Source organism: Betta splendens, chromosome 10, assembly GCF_900634795.4.
Source record: "Betta splendens chromosome 10, fBetSpl5.4, whole genome shotgun sequence".
Classification (NCBI taxonomy): domain Eukaryota; kingdom Metazoa; phylum Chordata; class Actinopteri; order Anabantiformes; family Osphronemidae; genus Betta; species Betta splendens.
The window spans coordinates 15,726,256-15,744,572 of record NC_040890.2 but is presented as its reverse complement, the minus strand read 5'-3'; the positions used below and the strand labels follow the sequence as shown (position 1 = coordinate 15,744,572).

At 42.3% G+C, this 18,317-nt stretch overlaps 1 protein-coding gene and 1 long non-coding RNA gene across 4 annotated transcripts in view; one reads left to right on the top strand and one right to left on the bottom strand.

Moving 5' to 3' along the window:
- The first annotated feature begins 67 nt into the window (after positions 1-67).
- On the top strand, positions 68-6,757 carry smyd5 (SMYD family member 5). Its single transcript, XM_029165947.3, has 13 exons — positions 68-205; positions 620-728; positions 1,094-1,233; positions 1,857-1,978; positions 2,089-2,158; positions 2,454-2,558; positions 2,673-2,735; positions 3,089-3,159; positions 3,240-3,346; positions 3,492-3,548; positions 3,637-3,731; positions 4,160-4,230; positions 4,721-6,757. Exons 1-13 carry the CDS (start codon positions 68-70, stop codon positions 4,854-4,856), a joined length of 1,284 nt encoding a protein of 427 aa, XP_029021780.1. The 3' UTR covers positions 4,857-6,757.
- Positions 1,417-18,317, bottom strand: part of LOC114864930 (uncharacterized) — a 62,671-nt gene continuing 45,770 nt past the window's right edge. Inside the window, exons 1-4 of one of the 3 annotated variants that reach the window (XR_008695908.1) lie at positions 8,620-11,658; positions 7,239-7,455; positions 4,731-4,922; positions 1,417-3,324 (exon numbers count right to left, since the gene is read on the bottom strand). This is a non-coding gene — a long non-coding RNA (uncharacterized LOC114864930). Of the gene's footprint in view, positions 3,325-4,730; positions 4,923-7,238; positions 7,456-8,619; positions 11,659-18,317 lie in introns of those variants that run through there. The other 2 variants (XR_003787445.3, XR_003787446.3) reach the window with 2 other exon arrangements.

Genomic DNA, 18,317 nt, shown 5'->3' with positions numbered 1-18,317 from the left:
AGTCTTGAATATATTCACTGCAGGTCGCATCTTGACCGCCAGGCGTCGCTGTTGGCTCTGTCCGCCCATGAAACGTCAGTGTCGGGTTCAAAGGGCAGAGGTCGACGCAAACATGGCTGCTCCCGTGGATGACATGTTTTCCTTCTGCGTGGACCCCGGCAAAGTTTCCAGCTGCGTGGAAGTCAGATTTATAGACAACGTCAAGGTGAGTCTGGTCCACGTTAACCGCGGAGGGTGAATTTAGGTAAGCGCGTGGTTTTCTGCGGGTTCAGAGCGGCGGCGCTCGGCTGAATGTCGGGCTTCCAGCCCGCAGAGCGCAGCCTCCAGGGACCGCTGGACACCTTTTAGGTGTCACAGCCTGACGACGGCATAACTGGCACCCGTGAAGCTGGTTTATTTGGTTTGGTTAGTTTGAAAGGAGGCTGAGCAGCAACTTCCAGGCAAACCAATAGAATTAATGGTTAATGCTAAATGTGAAGACAGGAGATGTTATTAGGAAATACTGAGTGGTTCAAGAGATGTTACGGACACTAAAGGTGGGTTTCACCATTGTCCTGCTGTGGAGATGCTGCTGTTTTCAGGCAGTGACAGCACTAAGGGACATGTCTTTACGTTTTAGGGTAAGGGTCTCTTCGCCAAGAGGACCATTAAGAAGGGGGAGCCCATCTTTACTGAGCGGCCTCTCGTCTCTGCCCAGTTCCTGTGGAATGCTTTGTACAAATATAAAGGTGAGACGTCTGTTCATCCAAAGGGGAATAAAGGAAGGCACACGCTGCAGCAAAGGACCAGGAGCTGCACCTCAGACTGACAGTGAAACAGCTTCGAGCTCTGCTGCAGGATTACGATGCCAAAATTTCAAAATGATTTGTATTTGGCTTTTGGTTGGTGTTGAATAGAATTTGGTGAAAAAAGGGTCCTAGTAAAGTTTGTGGTGAATTTAAAAGTATATAGTTCTGTGCATGATTCTGTAAGGTCTTAAATCTTACTTTGTGCCTTGAGATTAATTTTGCTGTGATTTGGAGTTATACATGTGTGTAAATGAGCAAATGCTGTTTGAGTAAGGCTTTTATTCAGACTTCTCCATCTTTTGCAGCCTGTGAGTTCTGCTTACGTGCCCTGGAGACGGCAGAGGAGAATGCGAGGAGACTCAGTGGAAACCCAGGACTCAGCCTGCCTCACCCTGAGCTCTGTTGTGTTCAGCCAGAGCGGCACCAAGCCTGTCCCCATTGTCAGGTCAGTGTCGACACGAACTCGTGTCCAAAGGTCCAACCCTTGTACTGAAAGCAGACCACTATTGATTTCAAAGCAGCTGCGGTCAGGGAGAAAGCTCCACCGTTTGAGTGATGGATGATAGGTCAGAGGACCAGGTCTGTGTTGTGTAATAAGCCCATCTAAATATCAATTTATTGACTCAACTGAAAACTGAGAACAGTTTATTTTATTCTTTCATTATTTCATATTCAGCCTTTGTGTTTGTGGTATCATGTGTCTGTGTCTGGCTCATACAAAAGCTAATAACACTTGAAGGAAATACAATTGTTAGATTTCATCATAACTGACCAAATATTGGTTGATTAACAACAATATTTTATAAACACATTCTAACAGTCAACTGTTCTGAATAATGCATTTAATAATTGTCTTGAGGTATTAATGTCACCTTGGATACAAATCACATCTGAAAAAAATAACAGCCTTGTGAATAATTTCCTGTTTACATCCATGTCACATAAAAGATGTTGCCGAGCAACGACCTGTGGTTTCTTCTTTGATGTGAAGTAGCCACAGAGAAGATATTGAGTGTTCGTGCACCAGTTACTTAAAATATCGTTGGTATTTAACGAAATCCTCCGCAGGTGATGTACTGCAGCATCGAGTGTCGGCAAGCAGCAGCCGATCAGTACCATCGCATTCTGTGTTTGGGTCCCTCGCAGGAAGGTCCGGACCATCCCATCAACAAGCTCAAAGATGCTTGGAGGTCAGGGAGCATCGTAAATACACTGTACAGTCAGTGGCCACAGTGTGTTGCAGACAGATGTGTGGGTTCCCTTCTAAACACACTGCTGAGAGTTTCTGTCTTCCCATCAGGACTATGCATTATCCCCCAGAGACCTCCAGCATCATGCTCATGGCCAGAATGGTAGCCATGGTCAAACAGGTGAGGGTCCGATCAAGCAGTCGGTTCTAAATGATCCTTTCTTCACTTCATTCTGCGGTGGGTTATATTTTACAGTTATACATAGAAAAAAACACTGCTGAATATGACTAGATTTTTCCTGCTTCTCGCCCACTGAGTTATTTTATGGATAATTAAACTTTAATGGGTTCAAGCCTACAATAACTCCGCCCTCACTAATAGAAATCAGGCTGACTGTGAAAAAGATTTAGAATGTGGTAAACTGGTGTGAGCGTGTGTGTGTATCAAAGACAATGGTTTCTGTCACTCTGTCCAGGCTAAAGACAAAGCCCACTGGCAGAAGCTGTTTTCCCACTTCTGCAGCCGAACAGCTAACGAAGAGGAGGAGATCGCTCACAAACTCCTTGGAGAGCAGTTCAGAGTAAGTGACCGTGGTTCATCATATCGTCCTCCTACAACCCAGACCTGACGTGCTCAGTTCTGAGGCTCCTGTATCGGAAACGTAACCTGGGTTTATGTCGTGGTGCTTCTTCAGGGGCAGCTGGCTTTGTTACACAGTCTGTTTACAGCAGCACTTTATGACGACCACCTGAGTCGGGTAAGTTTGACTCAAATTCAGCCAGTGTTTTTATTATGCTGCAAGTTTAATTATTCTTATTTAGTCAGTTCCTTTTTACAAATGCTGCAATACACCAGACATCAGCAGCTCAGAAAGTTCTGATTAGTTTCAACTTTGTCTCCTAAATGTTACTATAGTCACTTAAATATCTTTATATCTATAAAACTACTAAGAATTATTGCATTTGTTGATTGAGACATCATGTCAAAATAATGCTATAATATTAATGTTCCAGGAGCTGATGTGAAATATATTATTCACTCATAGCATACACGCATTACAGGAATTAAGTTACACAGAAGAAATGAGAGCTTGGTGTGATTGTATTGCAGTGGTTCGTTCCTGAGGGTTTTCGCTCCCTGTTTGCTCTGGTGGGGACAAACGGCCAAGGCATCGGTACCAGGTAGGCGCATTCCTCTTCAGCTTTCAGTAGGTGCAACTTTGGTCTTTGCTGGGAACAAACTTGTGATCCATCAATTCCAGCTCGCTGAGTCAGTGGGTGCACGCCTGCGATGCACTTGAGCTTCCCGCCCAGCAGAGGGAGCAGTTGGACTCCTTTATTGACCAGCTGTACAAGGACATCGACAAAGGTCACAGTTATATCTGAGTTTGCAGTCATTATTTGCCTTAACTAAGCAGATTCTCAGTTTTCATAATAAGTTAGTGACTTATTGATTTTCTTTATGCAATGTGCAGCTCTGAGCTAAAGGTCAGGTATTTTGTTTTTCTCTGCAGAAACGGGAGACTTTCTAAACTGTGAGGGCTCTGGACTATTTCTGCTTCAGAGCTCTTGTAAGTGCAGACGACGTCACGTTAGTTCAAAAGACACCCACACTGGTCCAGAGACCATCTGATGACCCTTCTTTCACCTGAACTGCAGGTAACCACAGCTGCATACCCAACGCAGAGGCATCCTTCCCCAGCAACAATTACCTGCTCCACCTCAGCGCCCTCAGTGATATCAACCCAGGAGAGGTCAGCTGACACGTCTGGGTTTGGAGTGATAAATTCTGGCCAAGGATAGATGGGACAGAACATCCCTCTCTAGCTTTGTGTGCTCCCTTGTCAGCCGGTATTAGAAGGCTGAGACTTTGAGGATTGGAGTGGGTTTGTCAAGCTGTCAGAAAGATTGAGAAGCCTTGCATCTGAGCGGCACAGTAATGTCAGAACAGCTATGCTACTTTCACAGCAAAGCTCTCCTTTGAATGCTTGCTAAGACAGAGGAGCTTTGTGTAGCGGTTCACCACTGAGATGGGAGAACAGAGCACCTGACTGCACTTCTGCATCCCGAAAGTAGCAGGAGCGTGCGGGTCCAGATCGTGTAGACGTGTTATGATCTTCAGCTTCAATTGTGTCACTTTGCCGATGTTGGGGGTTATTCACTCAATTCAAGTGTATTTCAGGAGATCTGCATCAGTTATCTGGACTGCTGCCAGCGGGACCGAAGCCGTCATAGCAGACACAAAATTCTGAGGTAAAAAGCTTTAATCCCCCAGATAAATCACTTGAATGGGGATCACACTGTTACAAATTCCACATGGATCAATAAAAAGCCTTCCAGGCAATAATGGGCAGTCTTCAGCAGAGACGTTAAGGGTCTGATGGCTACCTCTGTGCTGCTCACGCTTCGTTGATCAATATGATGTCAGTGCATCTTTGAAACACACCCTAACTCTCAGGGGGGAGGGGGAGTTTGTTTTGGAAGTCAATGAGATGCATAAAGTTAGTTTTTTTTATGACATCCAGTGATAAAATTCTCAGCCCAGAAAAGGTGCAGGTGAGAAACTTCATGGGCACCAATAATCACAGCAGCTGACTGAATGTATTAATTAGAGCAATAAACACTCATTTGCTGCTTCACAGCACAAGTTTCCACACCGGCTATAAAGTGTTTGATTCATCCTGCACTTGTAGCGGTGCAACGGTAGAAGTAACGGAAGGGTGTGTTTTTTTTTTTTTTCTAGGACGAACTACCTGTTTGTTTGCTCATGTCCAAAGTGCATCTCCCAGATGGATGAGCTGGATGTGACATCAGACGAGGAAGAGGAAGAAGAAGCCGAGGCGGAAGGTGAAACAGAAGACGAGATGACAGATGTCTGATGAAAGACTCGCTCATATTGTTCTCAGCGTCCCCATTTCTGCCACCGCGCTAAGCAACCGTGAAGCCTAAAAGAATAAAGAGCAGTAGAAAACGATCAGCATTTCAACAGAACTGTCCAAGCGTGTGAAAAATGTCTCATCTACGTTACTTTGTCAGTATTAAGGCGTCTTTTGTGATGTTGTGGCTCTGCGGGGGTTTTAAGTTCAGTGACCACCAGATGGTGGTAGTGAGTTTTTCAGTATGGGGGTGTTTACATCCATGAGCAAACAGACGTTTTTTCCCCCATGAAATGCTTCATTTGTTAATGTAAACACTGCAGTAATTTTTGGTTGCTGAGGAGCAGAACAAACATGTTCAAATAGAGAATTTAATATTTACAGATCCAGCAGGTTTAAATTTCTCATCCATCTGAAATTGTGTTTGTGGCCACAAAATGAATGTTGTGTCTTTGGTTTGTTTTCTGCAGAAACGAGCCCTTTAACTTGTAAACCAGTTGACATTTTAGGTCTTTTTGTTTCCTTATGTCGTTGTTAATGGTATAACGTGGTCCGTCATAAACAGCAGTTCATTCGATTTTCACATTTTATGAGGAAACTATCTGACCTCATCGTTAACAGGTGGTTAAATGAGACCAGAGGTGAATGGGAAGCTTGTTATTGTGCCTGCTCGTCTTCGTAAAATGATGAAACTAGCCATTGAGACAGCCATGAGCACGTCTAGCTCAGCTTTACTGCAAGAGCTAAGTGTATAGGCCACCAGTAGCCTTTTATCTCTGAAGACATAAAGACCTGAAATATGCAGAAACTATAGAATCATGTAATTGATCCCTATGGGCTCGTCACTATGCATGAACTGACACTAATAAAAGTGGCTTTAAAGTGGCTGTAACTGTTTTACAGTGGAACAATGTGAAAGGGGTAAGCCAACAGTTATCAGTCAGTTTTAAGGGAGAACTCTGTGGTCTCCATGTTCAGCTGCAAAATATGCTCAGCACGAACCTGACTGAATCCCTTAGCAACCGAGTGGTGACCAAAGCGGAGCGTTTTAATAAACAAAGAGCCAGGCAGGTAATGCTCCCGGGAGCTGGAGACCAAAGTCTGGACTTGGATTCATCAGATGGCCAGTAACATAATCCTTGATAATGATCCATTCCTCCAAACTGCTGGATGTGTAAATAAATAACTATTCACTATATTAAGGTAGAGAAGGATTAGATGTCAACATGGCGTCCATGGTTTATTTTCACTTCACCAGAGCGGCCAGAAGGTCTGTCACTGCAGGACACGAGCAGAACGTCAGCAGTTGAATCTAATGCTCTGGAGCTGAGCCAAAACAAAATGGTCTTATTAGCTCTGACTGCATCGCCTGTGACCTCAGAAGAGCAGCTCCTGTTCCCTGGTACTAAGGAAGCTAAAGCAAGGTTAATTTGGTTCTCAGGTTATTTGTTCCTTACAAGCTATGCATACTGTACCGAGGAGCCTCCTTATTTATGTCTTGTTGTAATTACAGGCCTGTCATGTGGGAGGAATCCAGCTTGGGAAGAGTTTGGTTTTCAAACCATGATCTATGAGGTTAATGCTTAATGCATTATTGAGACCTTGAGTGGAAAATTGCTTTGTCAGTAACTGTTTGCCCTTCTTTGAGAACTGTATTTCAAACTGCAGTTCCACATGAGCAAAACTTCTGCTGCCCACACATGAATCAATATTACAACAATGGCTCTAATCACAAATCCTAATATTTTTGGTTACTCAAAGATTGGAAATATTGAATGAGTAATCCCAATTTTCTCAGTTGGCTACAGAGCAGCGGCACACTACAACATGTATAATTTAAATGTAACCTCAGCAAATAGGAATCTAGCGGTGGTCATTTTTACTTATAAACTATTTAAATTGGATGTCTGTCCAGTCGTTTATCTGCTTCACACAACCCTTGCCTCCGTTACAGACGATTGTACTGCCAAAATATTTGTTCAGTCATTGCATGTTTGCCATGAACCCTTGGTGAAATTGTCCTCCTCAAGGAGGGTCACTGCTACCAAATAAAAACCTCCACCTCTGTTTCACTGTAACCACCTTAACAGGCCACAGTGTCTACATAAAATATCACTAATTATTAAGTAGACTCCATGAGGTATTCTGAAGCCTGCCACTCACCCACCGTTCACACTGACAGTAATAATCAGTCTGATAGGTGCTGAAAGGAGGCGTGTACAGTACAAGAGCCTTTACAAAGTTAAGCATATTTCATACTTTCTCTGAGCGCCTCCCGTCATGACACATTAGCTCCAGCCAATTATGTAGCTGTTGTTGCATTTACATCAAACGCTAATTCAACCAGGATGCGCCAAAGAGAAAAGAGCACATTAGGATACACACCTGGGACCCAGCGGCAGGAGGCCGGACCTCTGGACGCATCCTCCCGTCGAAGCCTCTCCATCGCTGGACGCCGCTCTCTGAAGCGGTGCCAGAATCGCCGCAGGAGCTGTGTAACTTTGGCGTGGCAGCCCTCTGAGGGGGTCGAGCTCGGGCCGGCGGACGTATACTATGGGCCACCGCTGTTTCAAGTAGAGAAAGGAAGGTCACAGAGGGAGCTCTGGGTGAAGTGGGCCAGAAAGATGGAGGATTGAGGAAGCAGGAAAATTACGTAAATGTTTGAGCCAAGAAGGAGACAAGAGAGAAAAGATCGATAAGTTGTAGTTATTACTATGCAGAAAAAATATTTTGAGTACAAAGGGCAGTTGTTACATTAATATATACAAGAAGAAACTGTTGACTCTGTGTAAACAGATTTGTCCAATTTCAAAAGTTACATCTGCAGCAAATATACATTTTTACTCTTAAAGCTGCTCCACACGCTGCTATATCACAAGCTATAAATCTCTCAGCATGAGATGCTCAGGCAGCGTTGATCCAAAATCTATCTGGCTGAATAAAATATGACTGTTCAGTCAGAGCTCGTGAGATGTGGAGCAACTTGGATAATATCCTCAAAGCACCACATGACGAGACGACCGACGTCGTGCCTGCAACTCCCATCTAGTCACATAAATGATCATTTCTGATTCGTTTAGAATAATGACGTTTCTGTTTTGTTCAAACAAGTTTAAAAGTTCATAGGTCACTTTGATAGAAAACGGTAAAAAGCTGGAGAAGCTTAAACTATGATTTTTTAATTACTGCTTAATTGACTAACAAGAGTTGAGCACAATTTTCTAAGTAGTAGTTTTCTGGGTAAACTAATGAAGTTAGATTTTTAGAACACAACCTGTAAATAAACAATAAACAGCAGGTCAGGCAGGTTAACTCTGGCACCCTAAACCCTCTCTCCTCCAACAACCTGTTGTTGATTTATCTGCCAGGGATACGGAGGTTTGTGTTGTTTATGGCTACTAGTGCCAAAGTTGTCTTAACTATTTCAATTTGCGTGCTTGAAGTGGGCAAACTATGAAATGGAAGCCGGGGCAACGACGGGCTGTTTGAAACAGGCCCCATATGGAAACAATCTCCAGCCTACATTAGTTGCTGTCCACATTAGTTACCACAACAGGCACCATGGCTGCCTCGGAGGCCGAATCCAGGACTAATGTGATGAATGACTGCTTCATGTGAAATCAGCCAACCTGAAGCAAGGTTATAGCACTTTAGCTCACCCTGCATTAAAACAAACACGCCAGAGACATACAGTTTAAGAACGCAAACAAGGCTGCTTTTTGCGGTTCACTTCAGCCCAACATTAAACATTAAAATTCGTCAGTACCTCTGCTCTTCAGTCACCGGGGACGGTTCTGAAGCACTGTGGGCTGCCCAGGAACCACACATTTATCTTCAGGGAGAAACGTGAAAGGCCTCGGTGGCGTCAAATAAATCTGGCAGCGCAGCTTGAGCCAGTGGAACGGAACATGAAGAATTGAGTTGTGAATCATCCAAATGAAGGCTTTAGCGTTACAAACGTTACAAAAGGATGTGCAGTAAAACACACACGCTGTTTGTGACTATCTGACGGAGGACCCGGGAGGAAAGGCTTCGGATTCAAACTCCAGTCCAGCTCTGACATGAGGAGGTGCTCCATTTCTGCGACCCTGACACACAGAAGCAGGAATGTGAGCATTTTTTTTGGAAAGATTGATGGAAAGCTCAACCAACATTGTTGACTCTGGAAACGCGGAGCTAATTAGTTGGTGTAGCCGGCGTGTCAAGTCAACTAGGGATTTATGGATTTTGAGCTAGCTGCTCCAGGAATAGCAATAAAGATCTCTCGCCTGGATAGATGGGCACGAAAGTCTATTCAAACATTCGCTCCCTCTCCGACTGGATTGCCTTAACTATTATAATCCATTAACTGCTCAACAGGTAAACATTGTTAACTATAATAACACTGAGCTGATTAAAATATTCAATCTATTATTCAATCATTTCTTTCTTGTGTGGGTAGATGATTCCCCAGACCCCCCAGGACGGGAACATTTGATTTTGTCAAACCTCTGCGTTTGAGGCTTGGGCAATTAAAATAAGACCATTGTGCTACATGTGAAAGAGGTCATCTGTGATCAACTGTGAATGCCTGCGTGAATTCTTTCTCTAAGGTCAAGCCAGACATTCCCACTGTGACCAAACATGGCCTGACTCATGTAGTGCAAATGAGGCATTTGAAACACTCTGGCCATTCAGCTTTATCTCCTGCTATCTCGTTTTCACATCCTTGCTGGATGAGGCTAATGCTTCTTTCTGGCTCTGGCATTTCAGAGTCGGAGATGCAAAAGAAGCAACAGGGTGCAATTATCTGCAGCTTACGCTCGCTAGACAGGACCAGGAGCATGCTAGCAAGATAGCTTGGCTAGATAAGGCGCTATTCAAAATCAAGAGCTTCTCTCCAATCTCGTGGGCAGCTGGTTGATGGAGCGCTCGTCACATAAAAGGTCACATTCATGAACCAATTATAGCTGGAATCTTTTTATACAAAACTACAAAAATGGGACGAAATATTTTTGTCATTGAGCCAGTTTTTAAATTGAGTTTTTGGGCTACTTAAGGATGAACAGTGCTACATTCACAAGCGTCTTTATAACAACACAGTGTGTAGTTATGTTTTAGTGTGGAGAGAACCAATTGTGTCATAATCATCAATTAATAAACTTTGACCATGTTTCTGACCTTAGGAAGCTGTCGTTTTTGTAAAGTCAGAATTAAGAGTTCCAGCAAAAATAAAAAAAATGAATAATCAATTTTACTATCATAAAGAAAGAGAATGTCTAAATCTACGAAGCAGAATATTTACATTTTTGGTGCAGTCAAGCAGTTAAGTGAAGGATTTAATTAATCAACTAATTGTTTCTGCTGCAGTTGGGGAGTTAACGACAGGAGTAGAACTGAGAGCTATGACCGGACATTTGACTATTTACATATTGATCCCCACACTGAGCCTTCTTTGTGGGCCCCATGAGAACTGAGTCTTTCCATCCATGTGTGATTAATACGCATGCGAGTGGCAGGAACCACTGTGAAGTGATCGTTTCAAGACGGATGGTCTCCACATCTGAAGTCAAGAAAGGGATGATGCCTCATCTGTAAATTTCACTGCTGTGTCCCAAATGAAATGGGCTGCGTGTGAAACCGAGCCGCCGCCTCCTTCTTCACTCATCACCATATACCCTCAGGACACGCTTTGACCAACACGAGGGAGGGGAAGGAAGCCGGGGCCTAATGCTTTGTGCCCCTATTTGAGGTCCTCATAATTCCCATTGATTACACATAAAAAGACTACATAGGAACTCTGGCTTTACTGGGCTCCTTCATTATGCTTTCAGGGTGAGTCAACCCAGTGGGTACACATGTGTTATACATGTACTATCACTGATAAATATAAAACTAAAACAACTTTGAAGCCAACTGGTACACACTGGAATGAAAACCAACAATATTATCTGTGTGCTAGCGGCACAAGAAACACTGCACGAATGCATGGGAACAATGGACGGCACTGAACATCAGCAAACACTGGATGCAATGTCAGGGAGGGAAAGTGGAAACAGGCTGTGTTCTACCACAGCAAAGTGACCCAAAGCAGATCTCGGCATCCAACATGAACTAGTTTCAGGGTGGCCTCACAGTAGTCTGATTGAAAGCTAACAGAAAAACTGCAGGTAGACGGGAAACGTGCATCAAGCGTAAATGCGAGAGACAGATTCTAATATCTCAGATCTAAGACTTTGAAAATTCACAAAGAGGTACCTATTATTGTTTATTTAAAATATGGTGGTTGTATCAACAGTACAGACTTTTCCCACATGTGGCCACATTAACTGCATATATTGACAAAACTTGTTTGTAATATATTAGATACGAAATTGATTAGGAAACACATCTATTCCCCAAAACATTTGTTATGCAAAGGTTGGCCTTTTCTTTAGTTCTTCATCGCAGTTAGCCATTAAATATTACGAGTAAATAAATAATCTTCAGGCTTTATAGCACATCATAAGCCTTGTGCTACAGGCTGGGTCTCTTTTATTGGAGAAAATATTGCTAGTCATCAATATCACCTCAGGACATCATCTAATTACTGAGCACCGTCCGTGCTGGAACAAGCAAAAAGTATATTATCTAGCAACTGGTTTCTATTGGATCCAACGTCTGTTTATGAAATAAATAGATAAAACATTTAAATGGGAAGGTTTTCAAAGCATGTAGCACCAGCAGCATTGAGCCCAAACTATTCCTCAGATGACTCCATACTTAGTTTAAGTACACAATCCTCCACAGACCAGTACAGACGTGATCAGTTGCTGCATCAGGTGCGTCTGTCTATACTATGACGCACAAAACGTCTTGTTCTCCAGATGGAAGTGCAACTGAAAGCCCTTGTTGTGTAAAACTGAACTGTGCCAAAGTTTCATGATTGAGCTTAGAGGTGCAAAATCCACCGGGACAGAAAGTTGGATCCGAGCACAAGCTGGAAATATGATTAAGGCCTGAACCTCTGTGGTAGGGGAATCAACCCAACAAATCCCATACCCAACACCGTAATTCTACCGTGGTTCCTCAGGAGACATTTAGCATTTTGTTAACATAAACCTGTTTAGTGTGACACGGGATGAAGGCCCCTGAAGTGACAGATGTTTCTCTTTAATATGATGGGAAGTCTTTTTTTTCTTCTGTGGAGCGGAAGGTGGGATACTTTGTGGGGTTGAGTTAGAGATGCTCAGGTTGCTTTAGGGCATTTGAAATCTTGGGCTGAGCCAGTATTTCTTTTTCTGTGAAGGGTTTGCATATGGTAAACAGCTTTTCTGTTTCGAGAGCACATACACTGCTCCATCTCTTCTTCTGTTCTCCTCTGACAGTCCACAAGTCAAGAAACGGTGACTCGGGAGTCATATTTGGGAGTTATGGGTCATTGTAGCCTCAAGCAGGACTCTCCGGCTGAAATATGTCCACAGACTAAGTAAAAGAGGGACCACTTTCTGTCTTTAAGGAAAACTCTGTTGTGCACTCTGAAATGGGTTTAGGTTTAGTAATTCTGCTAACTTAATTGCTTTAGGGATTTGTGAAAACACTTTTTAGCTATTAAAGCGCTTTGAATGAAATTAGCCTCTGTGCACACTTCACATGAAGCTCTGTCATCTGCTAACGGCAAAGACTGCATCACAGATTTACAGTGTTCTATCAAAAGTAATGGGACAACGCGACCATTATGGAGGAAGAGCGTGAAGACAAAGGCCTCTCTCACCAAGCTGTCGGCCTGTTTGTGTGGCTGGTTGAAGAGTCTCGAGCCACCAGAGGGAAATCCACAAGACCTTCAAAGGGGCTGCACAGTGGGAAGTGTTGGCAGACGGCCGGTTTAGACAGCTTGAAAAGCCTACTACACCACCCAGTTAACAGAAAAGCTCAGTTAAACACAGCATCACCAAAAGGTGTACAGTACCAACAGGAACACTCACACAACACACATTTACAACAATGCTCCATAAAGGCTGCATTTGCAAAGTAGAAAAGCTGCAGAAAAGTCTAAAGTTACATCAATAAAAAATATAAAGTCCATCTAGCCCACTTCTACTGCTCTGCACAGCTTTTCAGGTCATCATCACAATTAAATTACACTGAAGCAGAAATCGTTGAAGTGTCTCTGACCGGAGAGAAGAATGAACCTTTAATATTGAGAGGAGAAAATAACTCGAATATACGAACAACACGTCTAATCTGTCTGTCTCCAGTTTAGTAGCAAACCTACGCATGTCAACCCTCAGTTAAAGGAACAGAGATTACTTTCCACCACATTTACACCAAAAGCATAGCATGAACAGCTCATGTTCCTGTCTAAACCCATGTGTGTTCAGATGGTGAAACATGTTGAATGAGGACAGGTACAATAATAACAATACCATTAAATTAATAAGGAAATACCTATTAATCTCCTGACAGTTTAGGGCAATCAATCAATGCATAGGGGTATTATCATAACATAATATCATACTAGATAGAAATAGTATTTAAGCTATAAGAGGCTGATTGTGGAGCAAGTGAACGTCCTTTAACATTTAAAAATAGGACTACAGTAAATGTAGGTTGAAGGAAGCTGCTGCTGGATTACAATGACAGCTTTGCTCTTCGGCTGTTGCCATGGGTAACCATACTATCAAGAGTTCGACCTTACACAGACATAACTATAACATAGAAATCAATGGTAAGATAACCCGTATCAAAGTATTTAAAGCTACAAAATGCACATGGAAACACTTAGTTCAGTCTGAGTCTGATCCATTTTTCTGGGACCTTTGGGGGTTTTCACTCAGCAGTCTACAATAATAACTTATTGATGACGAAGTTATTAGATTGCGATGACTGTGGCTTTCACTGAAGAGACGCCCTGTGAATCACGCAGCTGAGCTAAAAGCGTCGTCACCTGTGAGGTTCACTGTTAAAAGCTACTGAAAAAGTCATTCAGTATATTCGCTTTACTTTGAAAGCTTGCTAACAGAAACTTATTACAGACAAAGATATGGTCCCTCATACTGTATATACGGCTTCTCCGCACACACACAAACACACACACACACACACACACACACACTCACACACACACAGGAAGCTGCTGAATTATAGATGCAGAAACAGGAAATTCCTCCCTTTACCCTCTGTCACTCAGACTCCGACCTTGCACTAAATCAATTAGCAGTGCTGCAGGCAATCAGTGGACCTCCCTGGAGACTCTATGAATGTAGCCCTAATTCACCAGGTCCTCTTGGCCCCGTCTCCACAGTCCCTACCTGACGGGTGGCCACCGATCCTGCTCATACAAACACAAGACTCATTTCACACTGAGCAAATTACTGAGCAGTAGGGCTGAGATTGTTTTGTTTCCTCTGCTGTGCAGCATCCTGTCTTCTCCACAAAGACTCTTCTCTTCTCTTGTGTGGTCAGGAGGGAAGAGCTCCACTCGACGACCACGTTGTCCTCTGCCTTCACTCACTTTGCGATAGATAGAATGCCTTTATTAGTCTTACAATGGAAAATTTCAGGTTTTAGGTGGCTTTTACTTTAACAGTGCTGCTTGGAAGCATGTGCCAATATAAAACCAGTTTAAAGTGGGATTATCTCAGTTTAGTATCTGGATAAATTACCACGCTGAACATTATTTTACCCTAAAGAGGAGTAAATGAAATATTGCTATAATTTGTAATGTATTATGCTAGATTACGGAAGGGATTAACAGGTTTTGGCATATATTCAATAAATGAACATTATAAATTTTAAAATAGAGGTTCCTATATACTGCTATATTAGACCTTTACATGGCAATTGGCACAAAAATAAACAAATAATAAAAAATATCAGAGAACATTAAACGTATAGTAATTATAGGAAAGTAGCCTGTAGATTTTCATAGTTTGCATCTTAGGCTCACCTGCTTTCCTCTCTGTGAAACTCTTGAAGCTGTACCAGTGTCCAACTGATTGCATTAGCACAAAATTAATTTTGTTCCAAAGCTCTTATGAGACAAAATTTGTAATTCACAAACCCATAAAATAAAGTGTTGCAAAGTCTTAGAATAAATCTTCATCCTCTTTCATTAAATGTGTAAATGTTCCATCTATACAGTTATTCAGATTCTAAATTTCAAATTTTTGTGGGTATTATGAAAAGAACAGTGACATAATGTATAATATACAGTGATGTGTATTTCAAAATGTCAAATTTTTCATTGAAACAAATTACTATTAGTATTATTATTGTTGTACTAGAATAAACCTGTTACATCACTGCAATTAGGTCTGTCTCTCATCAAGATCCAGTTTCCTTCAACTCAATTTAAGTGTGACGATTATGTGAATTATTGGCAAAGCGCATATGTTATTTTATATTTTGGCGGCTTATCTGCAAATCTCCTATGCACTGCACCAAACTTCATCCCGGGCCGTCTTGGCATTTCCGTTTGGGAAACCTGACACTTACTCAAGCTTCCAGCCATTCAGTGTTTATCAGCAGGATCAATGCAGCATCTGTGTCTTTCTCCTCACAAGACTCTGTGGGATGTAATCCTCCTCCAGCCGAGCGGATTCTGAATCTTCCCATTCACTGTCACTCCCCAGAGGACACAGGGGCACATTTCCCATGGACCTGAATAACTGTGTACTTTGTGCAACGCATCACAATATGGTTTTACCATAGAATACGTCAATGCATATGACTCCAATTGCCACGTCTGAGCAGGTGATAAAATTTTTTATATAGTCGCGTCTGGTGATGTTCGGGGAAAATGCAAACCTAGATGGGCCACTTTCAATCACATTGTCTCATAACTTAGCAGAGAAGCGGATCCAAGCACAGTTCAACCCAAATGCTGTTTTCTTGCTTTTAGAAGCACCTTAGCACTGATTTCCCTTGGTCATATTACCCTGACTAACCTCAATGTGAATCTGAGATGAGATTCAACTCCCCGGGGACTTCATAGGCAAGTATAACAGTATTATTTTCAAGTAAATTATTTAAAATTCACAACATGGGTTTAATGAGCCTAATTATTCAGCTTCAGTCAATTCACTCTTTACTTCGACAACAGCCAAAGAATAACACACAGCAGCTACAATTAATTTAGTTAATTTTCATGTTAGGAGAGAAGTAATTTGTCAGCAATCTTCTTCTAATTCTCACAAGTATAATGAGACCAATTATTACCTAAAATATTGGCTATTACATAATTTTAATCAGCATCGATTGTATTCGACACTTCTAAAATGTACAACAGTGGTTCGCTGAGGTGAAGGTGAAATAAATCCTAGGCATATAATAACTATATTCATCTGTGATCTTGGAAAGCTGTTTAGGGGCAGGATTTGTTTAAATGTCTGCATGGTTGTAAAATGTACCTTTCATTGAGACAATTAAGATAAACAGCTGCAGATCAAGGTTGATGTAAGACGGTGCTCTTTGTAAGACAGTTAGGAACCCACGGAGAAGTGAAATCCAGCAAAGTCAGGTAGAAGCGGGGCTGCATGATCGATCGATCATTATCACGCATTATCAATGCAATTACACGACCGCGAAAGGCTGTGATTTAATTAAAAATGTGCGAGTGAGCGTGCCGCTTCTTCTATCTGTTCCACAAGTATACAAGTCACTGTATGTATAGAACACAGCTTCCACAGACTGCACAATACATGTTTACATGCATACCAGTTTGTTTAGCAGCCTGAATGCAGTTTATTTGATATTTGGCTTTGTTACGGCCTTTAAGGAACACCATTTCCCATGAGCCTTAGGCAGTCTAGGAGCTAAATGCCATGGGCCTACAGAGTTCATGTGAGGTGAGTCCATGAAGGAGTGGACAGGCTGGACTGAGCCAAGTGGGTAATAACGTCAGGACAGAGGAGACTGGACGCTGTAGACATTACAGCTATAGCGTCCAGAGAACGAGTTGATATAAGAGCTTTCTGTCTGTCTGGGCCGGGAAGCAGATCCTAAAATAACCTTAGTAAGACAGCCCTCCCTTTTAAAATGACCACATTCAAAAACCTGAATACCAGAGACAAACTGTAAACTAAGCACTTGGTATTTCCACACCACATTACTGACTATAGCTATTTCTAATTGAGGTTATGTCTGATAAACTCTCATTTCTACTTCATTCCACATACTGAATGGGCTGAGAAGCTGTCAGCAGGCACACCACAAACTAGCCTCAGTGACGCATAGGTTTATACTTGTGTTACAGCAGATTAATACTTAGGATAATCACCTTCAGACTGCAGTACAGGTCATGCACATGCACAATGGTCATCAGAAGGGTTGGTGATGTACAGAATGGAAGGAGTCAGACAACTTATGGCTTGGAGAAGCATCAGTTACAATAATGACAACTTTCCAATTCAAACCAAACGTTAATTTAAAAACAGAGAAATTTCCCTCAGCACTGATATCTGGGAGAAAAAGTGACTTAATATGAACCCTGCTGAACATCAAATATCCTTGGGCTATAACCTTGAGCCATAATTCATGAAGTAATGGGATACACTGCACAAAACATGGAGTTTATCATAGAGCATGCTACTTTGCAATATTCATGGAAACCTCAGGCAAGTATAAGCACTGCGAAGAAATGTAACCTACAGCTGAATAGTGCATGAGCTGAAGGATCACATCGCTTTGCCTCAAGGCTAAAAGAGTGAATCACACCCCGATACAGAGGTCGGCTTCCATCTAACATACATCACACATATGGTGCAAAGTGCAGATAATTAATGATCGCACATGGAAACCATAAAACTTTCAGCGTCTCGTGCTTTTAGCTAACTCCCCTCACGACTCGTCCTCAAACCCCAACAAGCACGTGCTAATTTCCCTGGTAATAGGAAAGAACAAGGAGCTTCATCACGCTAACAGGGAATAAAAAGACAAAGGCGACTCGCAAACCGCTGTGCGAATTTTCAGCTGCATTCATCCACATTGCCAAACAGCTAATTTCATGAATAACTACTTAGATGGAAGCGACTCATTGCAAATTGCAAATTCATTTTGCCGCTGAAGACAGACACCCTGACTTCAACCGCTCACTCTGCAGCCTATTAAATAAAGACAAGGTAAATTGCTACTTCAGCTTGTTTGTGGAGAAATGAAAGTGATGATGACTTCAAAGTTTGAGATAGAATACATTATGGAAATTATGTGAAATGCTCCATGAAAACAACACTTGTGTGTGTGTGTGTGTGTGTGTAGGAAGAAATAAGTGCACTTTAGCTTTCTGGTATATTGATGTGCATGTACACTTGTGTATTGACAATAAGCAACAATAAACTACAGTTAGAAGTCGAAAAAACTATGTTGTTATGAAAGGAAACTGAGAAAACAGTCAAAGTAATAGGCTTCCATTTTAGGAGACCAGAAACAGCCTTGCTACAGAGCTGTTGGCTTCACAAGCAGCGCGGAAACCGTAGTGTTCCCCCCTCTGACCTCTGCCCACACCAC

Coding starts and splice junctions, on each gene's coding strand:
- smyd5 (XM_029165947.3), top strand. CDS start 68: ATGAAACGTCAGTGTCGGGTTCAAAGGGCAGAGGTCGACGCAAACATG. Junction 206..619: donor GATTTATAGACAACGTCAAG/GTGAGTCTGGTC, acceptor TTTACGTTTTAG/GGTAAGGGTCTCTTCGCCAA. Junction 4,231..4,720: donor AGCAGACACAAAATTCTGAG/GTAAAAAGCTTT, acceptor TTTTTTTTCTAG/GACGAACTACCTGTTTGTTT.